This window comes from Diadema antillarum, unplaced genomic scaffold, assembly GCF_040938485.1.
Source record: "Diadema antillarum isolate AM-2024a unplaced genomic scaffold, OU_Dant_1.0 seq00000017_RagTag, whole genome shotgun sequence".
Lineage (NCBI taxonomy): Eukaryota > Metazoa > Echinodermata > Echinoidea > Diadematoida > Diadematidae > Diadema > Diadema antillarum.
This window is the reverse complement of record NW_027271137.1, coordinates 293,909-310,539: the sequence shown is the minus strand read 5'-3', so window position 1 is coordinate 310,539 and position 16,631 is coordinate 293,909. Positions and strand designations below refer to the sequence as shown.

The 16,631-nt window shown below is 38.6% G+C and overlaps 1 protein-coding gene across 1 annotated transcript; it reads right to left on the bottom strand.

Annotated features, from left to right (window-relative positions):
* Positions 1 to 493: 493 nt before the first annotated feature.
* Positions 494 to 5,539, bottom strand: LOC139725159 (uncharacterized). Its single transcript, XM_071636250.1, has 2 exons — positions 5,038 to 5,539; positions 494 to 1,145 (listed from the first exon to the last, which is right to left on the bottom strand). Exons 1-2 carry the CDS (start codon positions 5,421 to 5,423, stop codon positions 494 to 496), a joined length of 1,038 nt encoding a protein of 345 aa, XP_071492351.1. The 5' UTR covers positions 5,424 to 5,539.
* Positions 5,540 to 16,631: the final 11,092 nt, after the last annotated feature.

The following is a 16,631-nucleotide window of genomic DNA, read 5'->3' as shown; positions in this document are numbered from 1 at the left end:
TGTAACCAGTATACATGATGCAAACTAATACAAAACGATGACATGTACAAGCGAAATAAACTTAACCACATTTGTGAACACCAATAAACATCGAAGGTGCAACAGCGGTGGGAAAGGAGAGAGTGACTGTAAGGAATGCCCAAGGAGCGTGACAATGAAAAATGAATAATGAAAAAAGAAATTATTGGATTCATCTGTTCATGGGGAACAGAATTGAAACATGTGGATAGCTCTTACAGACAATTTGTTTTTTGATAATATTCAGAGATGTGGTCAGTTGTACTGCAATGGGGAGTGTGTATAAAGAGAGCTAAATAGTGGTGGATCCAGACGGGGTGGCACCGGGCGAGACCCCCCCCCCCCCCCTTTATCTGTTGTTAAAACAAAAAAAAAATAAACGAAAAGATGTGGGTTTATTAACTAAAGACTAAAAACGCTTTATCCTAATGCCATTTTAGGTTTTTATTACATATATATATATATATATATACATCTATTGAGAGATTTTCGGTTTTAGACGATGCTGACACATGTCATCATACATTGCCTGACATTTACCAATTATGCGGACGCAATCAGGCGTGAGATCTTCCAATGACGGAATCGGACTGGACGTGGGGGCAAACTTGGAGCTGTGGAAAGCCCTCTTGAACGCCAGGGAACTGGGAAGGGTACCGTTCGTGTAAGCGTCCATACAGCCCTGTTTCCACTTTTTGACAACGTCCATCGAAGGATCCCATTCAAGCAGGTCGTCGCTGTACTCGACGTCGATCAGCTCACAGATCTTTCTCAGGTACGTCGCAGGATCGGCGAGGAAATCTTCCGTGTCGATGATCAGCGGGTTTACGTCGATGTGTTCCCGGATGTACTGCCAGAGTGCGTACATCTCGCCATACCAGTGCAGGGTAGGGTACGCGTCGTGCACTTTTTCCATATCCGAGCTGATATCACCAGCATCCATTCCCTTATAATGCAGCAACATCTTGCGAAAGGACGGTATCACTCGCCTTGGGTCACGAATAAAGATGACGTGACGAAATTCCGACGGAATATAATCATAGGAATCATGGATAGCGACTGCCATTTCCTTGACCACTACCGTGCGGCTTGTCGAAGACTCTAGTTCCTGCTTGATTCCTTCATAGCTGAAATGAGATTTAAAAAAAGGAGCGCCATAAAAGGTTAAATAGGGTAGAAAAAAGACAGACATTAGGTGTGATGACTAACATAACACTGAACAGTAATGAGCACTTTATCATTTCGACTTGACAGGGCAAAGGGAAAAAGAATTACAAATCAATACTAAAACACATGCAGAAATGACCCGTTTTTGATACTGTCCCCACAATCTTTGCGTAGTCTCACACTTCTGCAAGACTTTGGTACTTATTATATATAGGATAATGTTCATGTCTTTCTTTTCCTACTACCTCCCCCATATTGTCTTCTGAGGACCCAACTGTGCAGTTTTCTGAAATAATGCACAAATCGCATTATTTTACCAAACTTTCAACATTTCTATACTACCAGTAACAACTCTGTCTGCAGCATGTATACTTGATTTGTTCTCCTAATGTGTATTTCAAAGGATTTGCTATATCCCCTAGTATGCGTTCTTTTCCCATTCGTTATCTATTTTCCTTATTGTTTTATATATGTTGGCCCTAAGGTGTATCTGCGTATGCAAAGAGATCTGAGAACTATAAGAAGCCAAGCAAAAATGAAAATTTCATGACTTAGATAAGTACTGTTAAGAGTACAATTGCAACTGTTGCACACCGATAGGCCAAAGGTCCGGTAGACCGAAGATGTTAGACCCCTTGTATAGTTAGAGTAATTAAGACCAAAAAAAAAAGTATTTTTCTTTGATTGTATGTTCAAACGGGATGGATATGAAGGCACAGAGAGTCTGGGAAAACGTAAGTGTGGGCGCTGTGGCATAGTGGATAAGACTCTCGACTCCCAATCGGAGGATCCGAGTTCGATTCCCGCCCAGTGCTTACGTCCCTGGACAAGATGTTTTTACCCACAATGTCCCTCTCGACCCAGGTGTATAAATGGGGTAATAATGCCTTGGCCCTCTAGTAAAGCAGTGGCAAAACTGAAGAAGCTACCCTGGATGAATAAGTTATGCTTGATATGGGGACGTTTTGTGTTTTGTTTGTTTTTGTTGTTGTTTTTTGTCCATCACACACGAGGTCCACATAGTATGACACAAAGCTTCGACCAAGAGAGCGCAGAAACTTGTCTAACATTTTACGTGTTCGACTATCGAATCTTGGGGGGGGGGGGGGAGAGCGTTGTCTGGCTGAAACGTATGTTTCTGCTTTTTTTTATAATCCTGAATGAGAAATTAGGTTTTTCAAACTTGACAGAAATTTAAGCCACTTGATGCCGGGATCAATTTGATCATTTTTTCAATTTTTTCCAAGATTGTTTAGTAGATCCCTTTCGAATTTCTCAGGATTAAGAGAAAGAGAGAGAGAGAGAGAGAGGGGGAGAAAATATAGACTTATTTTAAAGAAACATCTCCGGTGAAAATTCAAATACATCCCCTGTTTCTTGCAACTCTCGGGCAGGACTTTGTCTTCGCAGAATGTCCCTTTACTAGTGCTTTAACTGCACTTATAGTGAGTTGATTTACCTATCAAGAATTACCAATCTGGGGCCCGTTGCATAAAACTTATCATTGAATTTCAACGGTAACTACAGTCAAAATTTGGCATCACAGCCAATCAGCATCAAGGATTATAAAATTTACCGCTAATTTGAAGACTTACCGCTAGAAAGGAGCGGTAAGTCCTGCGGCAAGGGTTTTATGCAACAGGGCCCTGGTGTTTGTGTGATTGAATGTGTGTATGTGTGTGTGTGTGTGTGTGTGTGTGTGTGCTTGTGTTGCATCTGTTCTATGTAAATATGTTTCTATTATACTTCTTGCTAATATGTTTAAAACTTTAGTATGTTTTGTTTTATATGTTTATCCGGGACCCCTTTTTTACACAAGCTCTGCTTCTTTTGGGGTCCCAAACCATTCATTATTCTTAGTGCTGTATCCTTTTAATGTCAAATGTTTAATGAATTGGTTAAATAAACTTGAACTTGAACTTGAAACTTGAATCTTGTATGAAGATAACACTTTATACATACTACCAAATAAAGCCAAAAGGGAGCTGTACATGAAAGAACTATATACTATTTCTCTAGATTGCTTGCATGGTTATATGGTCATATTCTTGTTTTGTCAACTGCATGACGTTGCATTCGAGCCACGGAATACGTTCACGCAATATACAAAAATAACCCAGGACTGTACACTGCCTCCGTGAAAAGACTTCAGATATTCTAAAGAAATGTGTGCAAATATTTGCAAGATTGGTGCACGTTCACATCTAGATTATTAATGTATGATGTCATGTGCAGTATTGATGCAATGTTTGCCAACTTGACCTTTGTACCTTTGTACAATGTGCACTAAGAACACTGAAGAAACGATAACCTGGTGACACGAGTCTTATGAAGCTGAATCACCATTTAAAGGAAACCAAAACCCAAAGACCGACGTGGATTGAGTAAAAGCAGCAACATTAGTAGAACCCATTAGTGAAAATTTGAGGAATATCGGACAATCGATGCAAAAGTTATGAAATTTTAAGTTTTTGGTGTTGGAACCGCTGGATGAAGAGACCACTAGAGGTTTTGACGTCATGTGTGGACAACAATTCAAAGAAAATATAAAGGGAATTCCACAAAGAATTCATTTTTCATGAAAATTACACATTCCTTCTAAATGATACCAACATAATAGGGTAGCTATAATTTTGTTCCCCCTGGTTTCTAAAGGCGGTTAGTCAAGTGCTCTTTCATTATGCTATAAAAGTGCATTTTATATTATGTATCATAATATACACATGTATATTATTATGTAAAGTGCATACTGCCTCAGCCACGCATGTGGCGGGTGCTGCATTGTTTGGTATAGACGTTACGGGAAGGAGGAGCAGCGGACGTACTTTGCAGTCGTTCACTTTAACACTTGTTTAATGCCATTAATATCAATATCGAGCTTTCAACCTTTGGTTGCTTTCTGTTATATTAATCTCCAAAGCCCTTACGAAGACCCGGAAATGGTGGAAAGTAATGCATTACGGTGAGAGACTGCAACACCTACTTGATCCTCCTCCCTATCACGACTACATGCACTATGAAAATTTGTATAGTTATCCTTTTTAGAATTTGTGTTTTATTAAAAAAAAAAATGTGTTGTATACAGATTACTCTATCATTGATTTCAAAATTCATTTTTATTTACAAATTGTATTGTAATACAGTTTATTCTATTATTGATGAAAATGCCCCAGCACATACACACACACACACACACACACACACAACACACCCAGCAAACCCCATTCCCGAAATAGGTAGGAGAGAACGGATTTTAGGAACGACGTATTTTCACTTAAGATTTATTCCTGCAATACCCTACCCTCCAAATTGGATCATACACGACTCCATGAAAAACTAAGATTGCGCTTCATCTTGCATTTTTCCATTAGCCACACAAAAATTAGACTTCAGTACTGAACAAGAATGGCAACATGGGCTTTCATAAGAATAAAAAATGGTCGGCTTAAAGTAAAAAAACAGGAAAACTGAGCATATGCTTAATTTTATTTATTAAAGTAGGCGCATTTTCATTTTCTGCTGCCTCAAAAAACTAAGCAGCAAACAAAATATTAAAAAAAAACAAACGATTTATAATCGAGTAAAGTGCAGGAAAAATCCTTTTCCAAAGTTCTTCAATATGCCTACAGTGAACGCCCGTTGCAACGAGCACTGTTTAACGAAATTCACGTTATAACGAAATAAAAATTCAGGTTGTCGTCTATTAGCTGTATACAGCTACTTTGCTATTCGGGCTTAATGAAATTTCAATAATAACGAAAGAAAACCGCCGATCCCGAAGACTACGTTAATAAGGGAGTATAAAGTGTCGAAAAAAAATTATAAAGTTTTACAGCTATATACATTACTCACGCAAATAACTCTGGGTACACGTTCAGTGTGAACGGCAAGCGAGCTCTCAGATTCTGTATGATTCCATGGTAGATATTCTCGTGACCCGTATAATCCTTAGGGACGTCAATGTTAAACTCCTTCTTCGCATTGACGCGAAGCATCCGACTGAAAGTGAACGGTTCAAACCACACTTCGGTGTCGTCATCAAGGAAACTAAGACATTTTGCGAGAGCTGTCGACCCGCTACGAGGGTTGCACCACAGTATCAGTCGGCGCGACGCCGTTGGTTGTGTAGGATGGGCCATTTTTGTCGAGGCTAAGAGAAAAGCTGACTCAATCTGGCTGAATGTAGAGCAAACGGTCTGCACCTTTTTTCCCCCTAACCAAGCGAGAGATTCTCTCATTAATGTTCATTATGCCAGGTAGCTCTGGGTCGTATATCGTGTCGTGTGTGAGCGTGTGTGTCTTTGTGCGTGTGTGTAAACAAAGTAGTTCATGGGCCAAGACCCGAAAAATGGGTTATTGGTACCACCTGAGGTGGCAAGTTCTAGTTGTGCATTTTGAAGTGGCATATATCTAAGGATTATATTTTGCTACGATAGTATTTCCAAAGTAGTAGTTTACTCATAGATTTCAGCCATTAACCCGATCAATACCAAATAGTTTTTGACGCTCTGTGACCAAAGACAGGCAGAGTGTGACCTTTGATAATTAAATTTTAAAGATTTTTCAACCAATTCCTCTGAAATTTGGCACACATATTTAGCATATGATGCTCTAAAAAATGACACCATCAAAATTTCACCAAAATGCCGGATTGGGGTGCACTCAGTCAAAATACGATAAAAATAAAGAAAAAAAATTCAAAATATTATTCAACTATATACTTTTTTCTAAATCATGTGGCCAATTAGGTATGCGAGGTAAAACAGAATCAAACTGTGCTGTTATTTTAAATCTGTAAAGACAATAGAACATATTTGAGCCTTGTTTTCACAAATTTAGTGCATTTAAAGGGCCAAATATTGCAAGAAAGTGGTGTTTACCACATAGGAAATAAAGACAAAATTAAATAGGGCACTATAACCGTTTTAATAAGTAATGAATATTTCCTTAAAATAACCTTTGTTGTGGTTCTGACTGCACATAGTATGTATTGCTTTGAAGTAGATTAGCAGAAGCTATCACAATTGTTATGGAGACACTGCTATAGAATAGTATCATTTAGGACATATATTACCTCAGTAAATGTAAAAACAAAATGCACAGAAAAGCAACTTATCTAATTATATCTCATATTTCATGTGAAAAAAATTATGTAGAGCCATGCTAGAGACTTTTCCCAATCATACATCTTTGGGAAAGTACTAAAAATAATTATTCACAACTTGATTGTGTATGCTGGTTGCAGTAATAACTAGAATGCGTCAACACAAATAAATCATATTCTGTTTGAAATTTTTCATTGGAGATCATCGTATAAGAACCTCAGCAACGGATGTGTAGTATAAAAATGGAGATGTTCGTCTCACCTCCATCTGTAGGGAGCCCCTCACTTTTTGGCTTTTCAAGATCAACATAATATCAACGTAATTTAAGTGACACAATCCGACCCTAATAGCGGCATTCATATATAAATATAAATCTTAGCACACAAATCCATGCGACATGCTGGCCCAGATATTTCGAATAAACTTCCACTTGAGTTACGTGACACCAAGTCTATTAATTCATTTAAAAAAGCAGTAAAAGAAATGATGATCTCACAGTACCAGTGATAATAATGTTATGTAGAAACCCTTAACAACTCATTCTTTATTCATTGTTGTATCTATCATGTTTATTTCTGAGTCTTTGCGGATGCACTTGCAGTATACTGTGCTCCGCTGATCTTAGTGGGATTATCCCTTCTCTGTTGTTCATTGTTCATTTTATATTGGGCAAATCATGATTCTCTATAACGTCATGCCCTGAAAGGGCACATAGAATGTTATGATCGTTTTTGTTTTCTTTCTCTTCTCTCTCTCTCTCTCTCTCTCTCTCTCTCTCATTCAATGTGACTTTAATGTAATTTTTACATGACAAAAGCAACACTTATACGAATACATCACTGTAACTTCAAGTATAAGCAATCATGCTGTATGCAAACTAGAAATGTCCATCGCCGCGCAATGCGATTGTATCCCCCGGCACTATATAGCATCAACTTTTGCTTCATCTTAGGGACAAAGATCCCCTCCCCTTCTTCAAACATAAGGTGAAAATTGTGAAGACTAGGCGCAGCTTCACAAACCCCCTTTTTTCAAGCAGATCTATCTTTTTAAATCACTATGTTCAATTACAATATTATTCGTTATAATTCATTGTAGTATACCAGTACATTGTAATTGCATTATCTTTCGTTGTTGGATGGAAATAAAGCGACATTGGCGTGGCATTTGCGTTTTCACCGGAAAATGATGAATGATTTTAAAAATATCAAAATACGGCAAAATGCATGACGAATTATCATTTTTTTTTTTAGATAAAGGGATATACACTTTATCATAACTTTGGATATTCCCTTGGCTGCCTTGAATTAAGAATAAGAGCACTGTGTTGACAGCAGAACATCTGTGGACATCACAATATTTGGATATTCCCTACGCAGCCTTGAATAAAGACTAAGTGCACCGCGTTTACAACAGAACACATGTGGACATAGAGAAGACAGGGCTCTCCAGTGTGCATGTTTTTTTTTTTAGACGGCGCAGATTGGGGACCCTAAAAATCTATTGGGGACCCTATCCCTAAACCTAACCCTAATCCTAATTCTAACCCTAACCATCAAACCCTAACCCTAACCCTAACCCTAACCCTAACCCCAACCCTAACCCTAACCCTAACCCTAACCCTAACCAAAAACCCTAACCCAACGTTTTTCCCATAGGTTTAACACGCGCCATGCCCCAATCTGTGCCGTCTTAAAAAAACGCCTCCAGTGTATAGCAATTAGTCTCGATTCAGAAGTACGGGAAATAAAAACGAGACGAAATTGGTTACAAGTACATTTATTATGACTAAGCTACTCTAATGATATCATAGCTCGATAAGCATATCTATGCCCGACAAACAAAATGACACCAAAAAGGTTTTGCCACCTCAGGTGGTACCAATATCTGGCCTGGCCCATGGACTATGTGGCATTGGACGAATGTCGTCAGAGATTGTCATCCACATTAACTAGACTACAATTATTGCAACTGATTGACAAATTGCCCTACATCCGACGGAAGAATTTCATGAGTTAGAATAAACTACACTTAGTCTTTGCAATAGCCGCAGTCACTCTGGTAAAACTTTAGCGGAATTCAAATTAGCGAAGTTAAATTTCTCTAATTTTTACCACTGTGGCCGCAAACTTTTCCAAAAACTTCCCTCTCGAAACTTCTCGCGAAACTCCCCACTCAAACTAAGGAAATTTCCCGAACCTCCGAATATTTTCTCGAAGTTTGAGCGGTCTCGCAAGTGAAACTTGTGGAAATTTGTCAGATGACCAGCGAGAATGAGGGTGCCTAGGAAGCGCGTGCTCACGTGTTTGCATTGTTACGTCACAATTATTTGGTGTCAACGGCTTTATTCTGTGATGTTTATGCGCATCAGTGACCCTGACGTTGGGAACAAACTTGGAAAATTTGGCTGCCAGTGTGAACGGACGATCAAACTTCGCGAAGAGTTCTTGAAGTGGAACTTCGAGAAATTTGTGCGATGTGACTTATACTGTCTATAGACATAATTTTATATATTTTCTTTATTTCATTCATTTATATAATTATTCAAACAGTAGATGGCATATACAAAATATGTAGTATGTATACATAAATAGATGGAGATTGTATTTGTTCAGCGTATTGGTAGTACAATGTACTGTACTATACATTGAATGCCATTTGCTGTGGTTTTTACTTAAAATCCACATTTTTTTTTTAAGGAGGAGGCCCCCGAAAATTTGAATTTTGAATTAAAAAAATAACGGCAATTGACATTTAATATTTTCCTCTTGGTGACATGATTGTTATTATCATTGTTATTAATATTATTATCATCTTTATGAATAAATTATTATTATTATTATATATATATACATGTATATCTATATATATATATCATATATATATACATGTATATATATATATATTATATATATATATATATATATATATATATATATATAATGTAAATTCAATTCAATTCAATTCATTTGTTCTTTATTTGTTCTTCCAAAATACAAAGCATGTATCATGAAGTATAGATTGTAATTATTGTATATATGAACAATGAAATAGAATAACCAAGAAAAGTATGTTCTTAAGGGCTGATCCTAATGATGCAATTCCACCAGCATTTATTCCACATAAATGTTGACCTTTTATTGCACTTTCTCTTGCACCACATTTAAACGCAAAAACAGCAATGAGCAAGCAGCAGTGTCGGACAATGATCATTACAGAAGTTTCATAACGATTCGGTTGTCCTGTGGCAACCACTTTTCTTTGTTTTGTGCCCGCTGTCAAACCCTCCTTGCAAGGTCGGTTATCACGCGACATTATGCCGGAAAGGTGGCTCATTTTGATGACACTGATGTACTCGGCGACGACTGGTACTGTCAAGCACTCAAACAAGGACAGCAATCAAGCCCATGGTGTATAAAAGCGAATGAAAATGTGACATTTTGTCATGTTTGTCCCTTTACAAAGTTTTCGTCTGACTCAGAGAGGGGAGCTACGAAAATAGGAGGGGAAAAAAAAGAAATCTGTTTTGCGTCTCGAAAAGCAGCACAAAGTTTCTCCACGATGAGCTGGAAAATATTTTTGCTCATCGGGGTCCTTGCTGCACTGACAGTTTCAGGTAAGAAAGACGTAACTGTGTATGTAATATCTATATCTCTGTGGTTGTGTATGTGTGATTCTTAGCCAAATCAGTTTCTACTTGCCCCTGGAAACAGCAACGCACTGAGATTCTTTCCATTATAGTTTATCTTAATTATTCATTCTATCACGTTTTGGAACACCATAAAACAAAACGCAAGTTCGACCATATCAACGTTATCATTTCTAACTGATAGGGTGCTCTGAGAATGGAAATAGTCAGTTTTGACATATCTAGCAACTTAGTTACTGAAAATATAGTCACCTTTTCTTAATACTGATTAATTCTTCCGACTGGGTTTGTTGATTATATTTCAAAAAAATATTTGTAACATCTGCAAAACATCAAAGACTGTTAACTATTAACTAAATGAATCAACTACGTGGGTTTGGATGCACTTATGAATATGAATAAAGTTAATCAATGACTATTCTACAAACAATATAAATATACGTACATAATTATGTGTACGTGTATTTTTTCAGAGTACTTGCGGGATTTTATTATTTTTCCAAGTATAGAAATCAATCAAATTGAAACGTGAAAATCACAGTTCTCCAATTCCTTTTTCAGAAGTTGGTCTAGATAGTAAGGATATTACAAATCATGGTTTTGAAGATAATCAGACCTGTACAATGCATTGAGAAAAAAATAAACATTTGTGATTTTTCTTCTTCATTCACGATGACATTGCTTTCAATTACTATGCCAGGCCTTCATTTGAATCAACTATATTGATCATTTTTCATCTTCATTCATAACATTCATAAACATGTTTCAGGTTCTAATAGTCATCCCTTTTACGATTGTGTACATTTAAGTGCAAAATCTTTGAGAGTGCTGGATATTTTTCCTTCTTATTGCAGCATTTGTAATTTGATTCTATTTTTTAAACCCTTCCCGTAATCATTCAGCAGGGGTTGATTGTAGCTCATATACAATTTGCTCTTAATATTTTCAATTTTCTGATGTTTCACTGAACAGCACACTTTTATTGTGATATATGCATATCTTCTTGACATAAGAGCAATATTCTTCTTTTTTCTGTCTATATATCGTTAATGTTAATTTGTTAGAGTCCAAACGCTGAATAACATCACAAATTATTATAAATCTGTGATGTTGCGGAAATGGAATGAGCGAACCAATTAAGCTTACATTTTTCCCATATATGTTTCTTTCACAGTGTGTGCGGAGAACGGTAACAGAAGATCAGGCACAGGAGGGCGGCACCCCTCTGAACGTCCTGAGGGTCGCCGAGGACCTTGCAACTGCCAAAACGAGACTCGCCCAGAGTGGAATGAAGGCAGAGGGGGCGGTCATGGTGGTCGCAGGAATGACGGAGAACAGTCCTTGGACGGCCAAGGAAGACAGGGCCAAGACGGAGATGAAGGACAAGGAGGTTCTAGACAGAGAGGGGGTAGACCGTTCTTTGGAGAGGGAGGAAGAATGGGGCGAAATCGCCAAGGAGGACCGGATGGGAATGCGCCATCGAATTCGTGCAATTGTGACAGGTGGCAGAATCGACACAATGAAACTGACAGGGCCGAACGTTTCCCTGATCGTCACCCAAGAAGGCATCATCGTGGAAGGTGTAACGAGAGCGAAGAATCTCAAGACGAAGGGGAGAACAACGGTACCAGTATCTTCCCATTTAGACCCTCTCATCGTGGAAGCCGTTATCGTCCTCCTTATCACCATCGTCGAAGGTGTAATGAGAGCGGAGAATCTGGAGAAGAATGGGACAACAACAGCACCAGCATCTTCCCATTTGGATCCCGTCATCGTGGAAGCCGCTATCGTCCTCCTTATCACCGTCGTCGAAAGTGTAATGAGAGCGGAGAATCTGAAGAAGAATGGGACAACAACGGTACCAGCATCTTCCCATTTGGACCCCGTCGTCGTGGAAACCCCCATCGTTCTCCTTACTACCAACGCCGTCGCCATCAAGGGTGTAACGACAGCCAGGAAAGAGAAGAAGACGGTCGGGATCCTCACATCTCCGTCTTCAGGAATGCACCATTTGGTAGACCTTCTCCACCTCGTCGTCATTATCCCTTCCAACGTAATCGCACTGAGGAGGAAAACGAAGTCACAGACCGAGGGAACCGTCGTCAACAATCTGGATGGGATGGCGGACGACGTGGCGACGGTCATGATGGTGGTAACGGTAGACCGCTCGGACGTCCGTTCCAGGATGCTCGCCGAGACGGCCGTCCATTCGAGCGTCGAGACGGTCATGATGGTGGTAATGGTAGGCCGCTTCGACGTCCGTTCGAGGATGCTCGCCCCGACGGCCGTCCATTCGAACGTCGAGGTGGCAGGAACCCCGGATGCGACGAGGAGGAAATCTCCACCACCACCACCGCCTCGACACCGATGAGAGATGGTAAAAGTGTAACCGTCTGAACAACTTTCCCGGAAGATAGTCGAAGTTAGAATAACCAAGTACTTAGTCATATTTTCCTGCTTAGTAGCGTTGCTTTATGGAGTTGCCTTTTATAAAGGCATTGTTTACCATTGGGAGCAGCGATCTAAGAAATGTTGAGTTACCACATTTGATGCATTTGTGTATGTCAGTTGTATTACAAAACATCCCACCATATAAAAATTTTGCAATATAGCCTAAAAAGAAGATATCGCGATTTTCTCTATAAACCATAGCTGTACATGTTTTATTCTAGAAACAATTTTATTAGCAGTATTGTTCACATTTTGTACATTTAACAATTCTTACATTGCGTATACTGATTAACATTTTTTACATTGGTTGTTTACATCCCACACTCTCATTTTAAAACTATTTTGAAGCACAAAAGATGGGTTTTTGTTTCAGCTGCAAATGGTAAATTATGCCTTTAATTGGTAATGGATACTCGTAGGGCAACTGCATTGTTTAATGAAAGTAATTAGCAAATAGATTTGATATAATTCCGTCTGTTTTCTATGTAATGCAAAAACCAAAGGAAGAGATCCTTCGGTCAATAAGCAATCATCTTTTGAGAGTTGGTGTTTCCCTAAATACATTGACTGGCGGTGATGTGAAAGAACCAATTCCAACATGCCATACGTGTTGTTGCCCCTTAATAGCATTATTATGTTTAGAATAACTGAATAAAGTCTTTAGTGTTTACAAAGCCGGTAATAGTTTCGTTAATGTTTTCAGTGTTCTAGGGGGAAAAAGACGAATGGTGCACTGTGTTAGATAGAAGGATAACCAGAGAGAGAGAGAGAGAGAGAGAGAGAGAGGGGGGGGGGGACCCACACAACCTATTCACTTATCAAAATTTGATGGCAAATTATAATGACAATGAAATATCGAACATAGTTTATAGAGGACAGCAATCACAACTATCATGAAACATCAGTGGATACGCTAAAGCGCAAAATCCACAATTCGAAAAGTGTGTGTGTGTGTGTGTGTTTGTTTGTGTATGTGTTTGTGCCTGCTCACATCCTATGACCCGGTTATCTCGATGTTCAATGCAATTGAGGCATAATATATATATATATATATATATATATATATGTGTGTGTGTGTGTGTGTGTGTATGTGTGCATTTGTGTGTGTACATAATATTCACATATCACATAGACGACGCATCGCGACGCGTCGGTGGGCTGTACATTAGTGCTTCAACAATAATAGATTATCAACAGTGTAAATCGCCTTTTTCAACGCGACGTAATGCATAAGCTTTGCGGTATGGGGCCTTTTCCCAACAAGTGTGAAACACTTTAATTGGTCCCCCGCAATGAATATGTTTATACTATGACTTAAAACTGTAGAGATTGTTGCGTTTAAAGGGGCTGTACAGTACTGGTTGAGGTGGGGATTCATGTTTTTTACATTCCTAAGTGAGATAATGAGAAACCTCTTATGAAATATGAAAGAGCATGTAATTTCAAGAAGGATTCAACGTTTATTTGATGAAAATTGTTTTTCAAATGACTGAGATATCCACAAAAAAAAGTGATAATAATAAAAAGACTACAGGCCACAACTTTATTAGGATCTCTTTGTTTCACCTTGTTTTTGGATATTTCGGCCACTTACAAAACCGATTTTCATCAAATAAACTTTTGATACCCCTTAGAATTGCATGCTCTTTGACATTTCATAGAGTGGTTTCTGAATATCTCGCAAAACGTTAAAAGCTAAATCCTTACCTCGACCAGATCTGTACACACCCTTTAATGTGGAAGTTAACAAAATGAAATGAAAGTTTGCCCATGCGGAGCCTGAATGTGCAAACGTTGTGCGGGGAAATTTGCAAATTTCCGTAACGGGAAATGTGCGAACATTCAATTTTGCCGGGGAATGTGCAAATCCTTTACTGTGGCGACAGATGGTAGACAAACTCCACGTCAAAATTTTCAGTGAACCTCCACCATTTATATTTTCTTATTTTTTTTTTATTTTCATTTTCTCACCACAATTGGAAGGTAGCACCATTATGGCTATAAGATATCAGTTTGTTTAAATTAGCCACACCCTTTCACTTTCGGGGGGGGGGGGGGGGTGGGACATCAAAGTCCCAGAACTCTTGTTTTTATCAGAATTCTTCTTCTATTCTATAACCAAATAACACAGAACTATAGGTTTTTGCTATAAAGACATTGATAACAGTACTTTAAAGTTTATATGGCAGATCCAGGGATGCAGAGCACGGGGCCATTGGGGGGGGGGGGGGGGAGGGGGTCATTGAGAGATGGGTCAAAACTTTAAGGACAAGTCAACCTTCATATACATGTGAATTGAGTGAAAGCAGCAATATCAACAGAAAACATCAGTGAGAGTTTGAGGAAAATCGGACAATGTCTGTTCAAAAGTTATGATTTTTAAAGCACCTGCGCAGACACTGCTGGATGAGACTACCACAGTTGTTTTTTTTTTTATGTCACATGTGCGTGGAAAAATATAATGAAAATAAAAAGCGAATTTTGAAAAAAAAAAATGTTTGAAAAAAAGTGCACATTTCCTTGTCAATGACGTATGAGGGGTAAATACTCCCCTGACTTCTGAAAGAGGCATTTCTTACCCATTAGTGACTCAAACTCTCACTGACGTTTTCTATTAATATTGCCGCATTCACTCATTTCACATGTTAATTATGAAGGCGGACTTGTCCTAGTTTTGACCCATGAACCAATGCCCCCCCCCCCACACACACACACAAAATGGCCCCAGTGCCCTGCATCCCTGGATCTGCCTTTAACCAACCTAGCTCTTGTTTCAACCATTTTTTCATTGTTCTAGTGCACATTCATTGATCTCTTTTCCAAGACGGACCCACATTCTATAACATTGTCTTTTCAATGGGTCTCTCCATTTTTCGCGCAATGTAATAATATTATGATACTTTGCGTTGATAACGCCAGTTCTAAATTAAAGAATTGTATTGTTATACTACAAGGTTTCAATTATAATTGTTGTTTACTCTGTTCAGTCGTCTTATTTGCACTTTTTTGTCACTAAATAAAATGTTTATTTTTTTCTTGTCGAAAATGGATATAAACCTTCAATTAAACTTAAAGTTGGCTTACGCAATGTGCTACATGCATACAGTATCATAGTTACATATTCAAACAGTATGGGTCCTTATACACAAATGCGTAATTCCAAACAGCGCTAAAAACACGCACACATACACACACACACACCCTGTGTTAACCAGGATTGCTTGTTGAAGTCGCAAAGATTGTGATAATTTTGCTGTTTTCCTATAAGATTAGGCCAATTGATATAAATACAATGCCCGTATATTTCTTTTAAGAAATACTAGTACATGTCTATGACAAAAGAGGTATTCAAAATATGGAATAACACATCAGTGAAGTCTAAGGAAGTTCGGACAGTCTGTTTAGTAGTTATGACTTAAAAAAAAAAATTGGTTAGATCCATGAGCCGTCGTCGCTAGAAAAGGCTACATGTCATGATGCCATCGTATATATAGGAAAGATGTGAAGACTTTCGACACATCTTTCTTTTGAAAGATACAATTTTTTTTTTCAAGTTGTCACTGACATAATAATGTTACGGGCAAAATAAATCCCCTTGCTTTCCAAAGGAGGCAAGTCAAGGGCTCTTTCCTAATGCCAGACAAATTAAAAACGATTTGGACAGACCGCTTTGCTGAATTAGTTGATTGACAAGTAGGACACAAGGGATACATTATATATGTGGCCCATGTCCGTGTTGGCCAGATTACCACTGTGTGCAGGGTCTTTAACAAACTATTTCTCTTTGGCAAGTTTGTAGTGGCAGCAAAATTTAAGCAGCTGCCGCACACAGTGGCTGCTGTATAAAGCAGGTTTTGACTGTTAATTGTGGTAGAATGTAGGCCTGCTATATTTGACAGGAAACTAGCAGTTCATGCATTTCTGGTAATGAGATTTGTCAGGTCTATATGTCATTGACAATGGTTTCTACGGTAAGCACGTATTTCGAAATAACTTTACAAGGTTTCCAAGGGTACGCCAATATATGTTACAGTTCAGGATATTGACAAGGGTAGTTAGGTAATCATCATTACGAGGTCTCCGATCATTGGATGATTCCGCTCTATACCTCGCATAGGCACGCGGTTTTTCTTGTTGTTTCTTTTTGATGTTGTTGCCCTGGCCTGACGATAGTTTCATGATCGTTTGCTTTGTTCATGAGCACGTCATAGAGAGAACAATGCATGCGGTGAGCATTATGC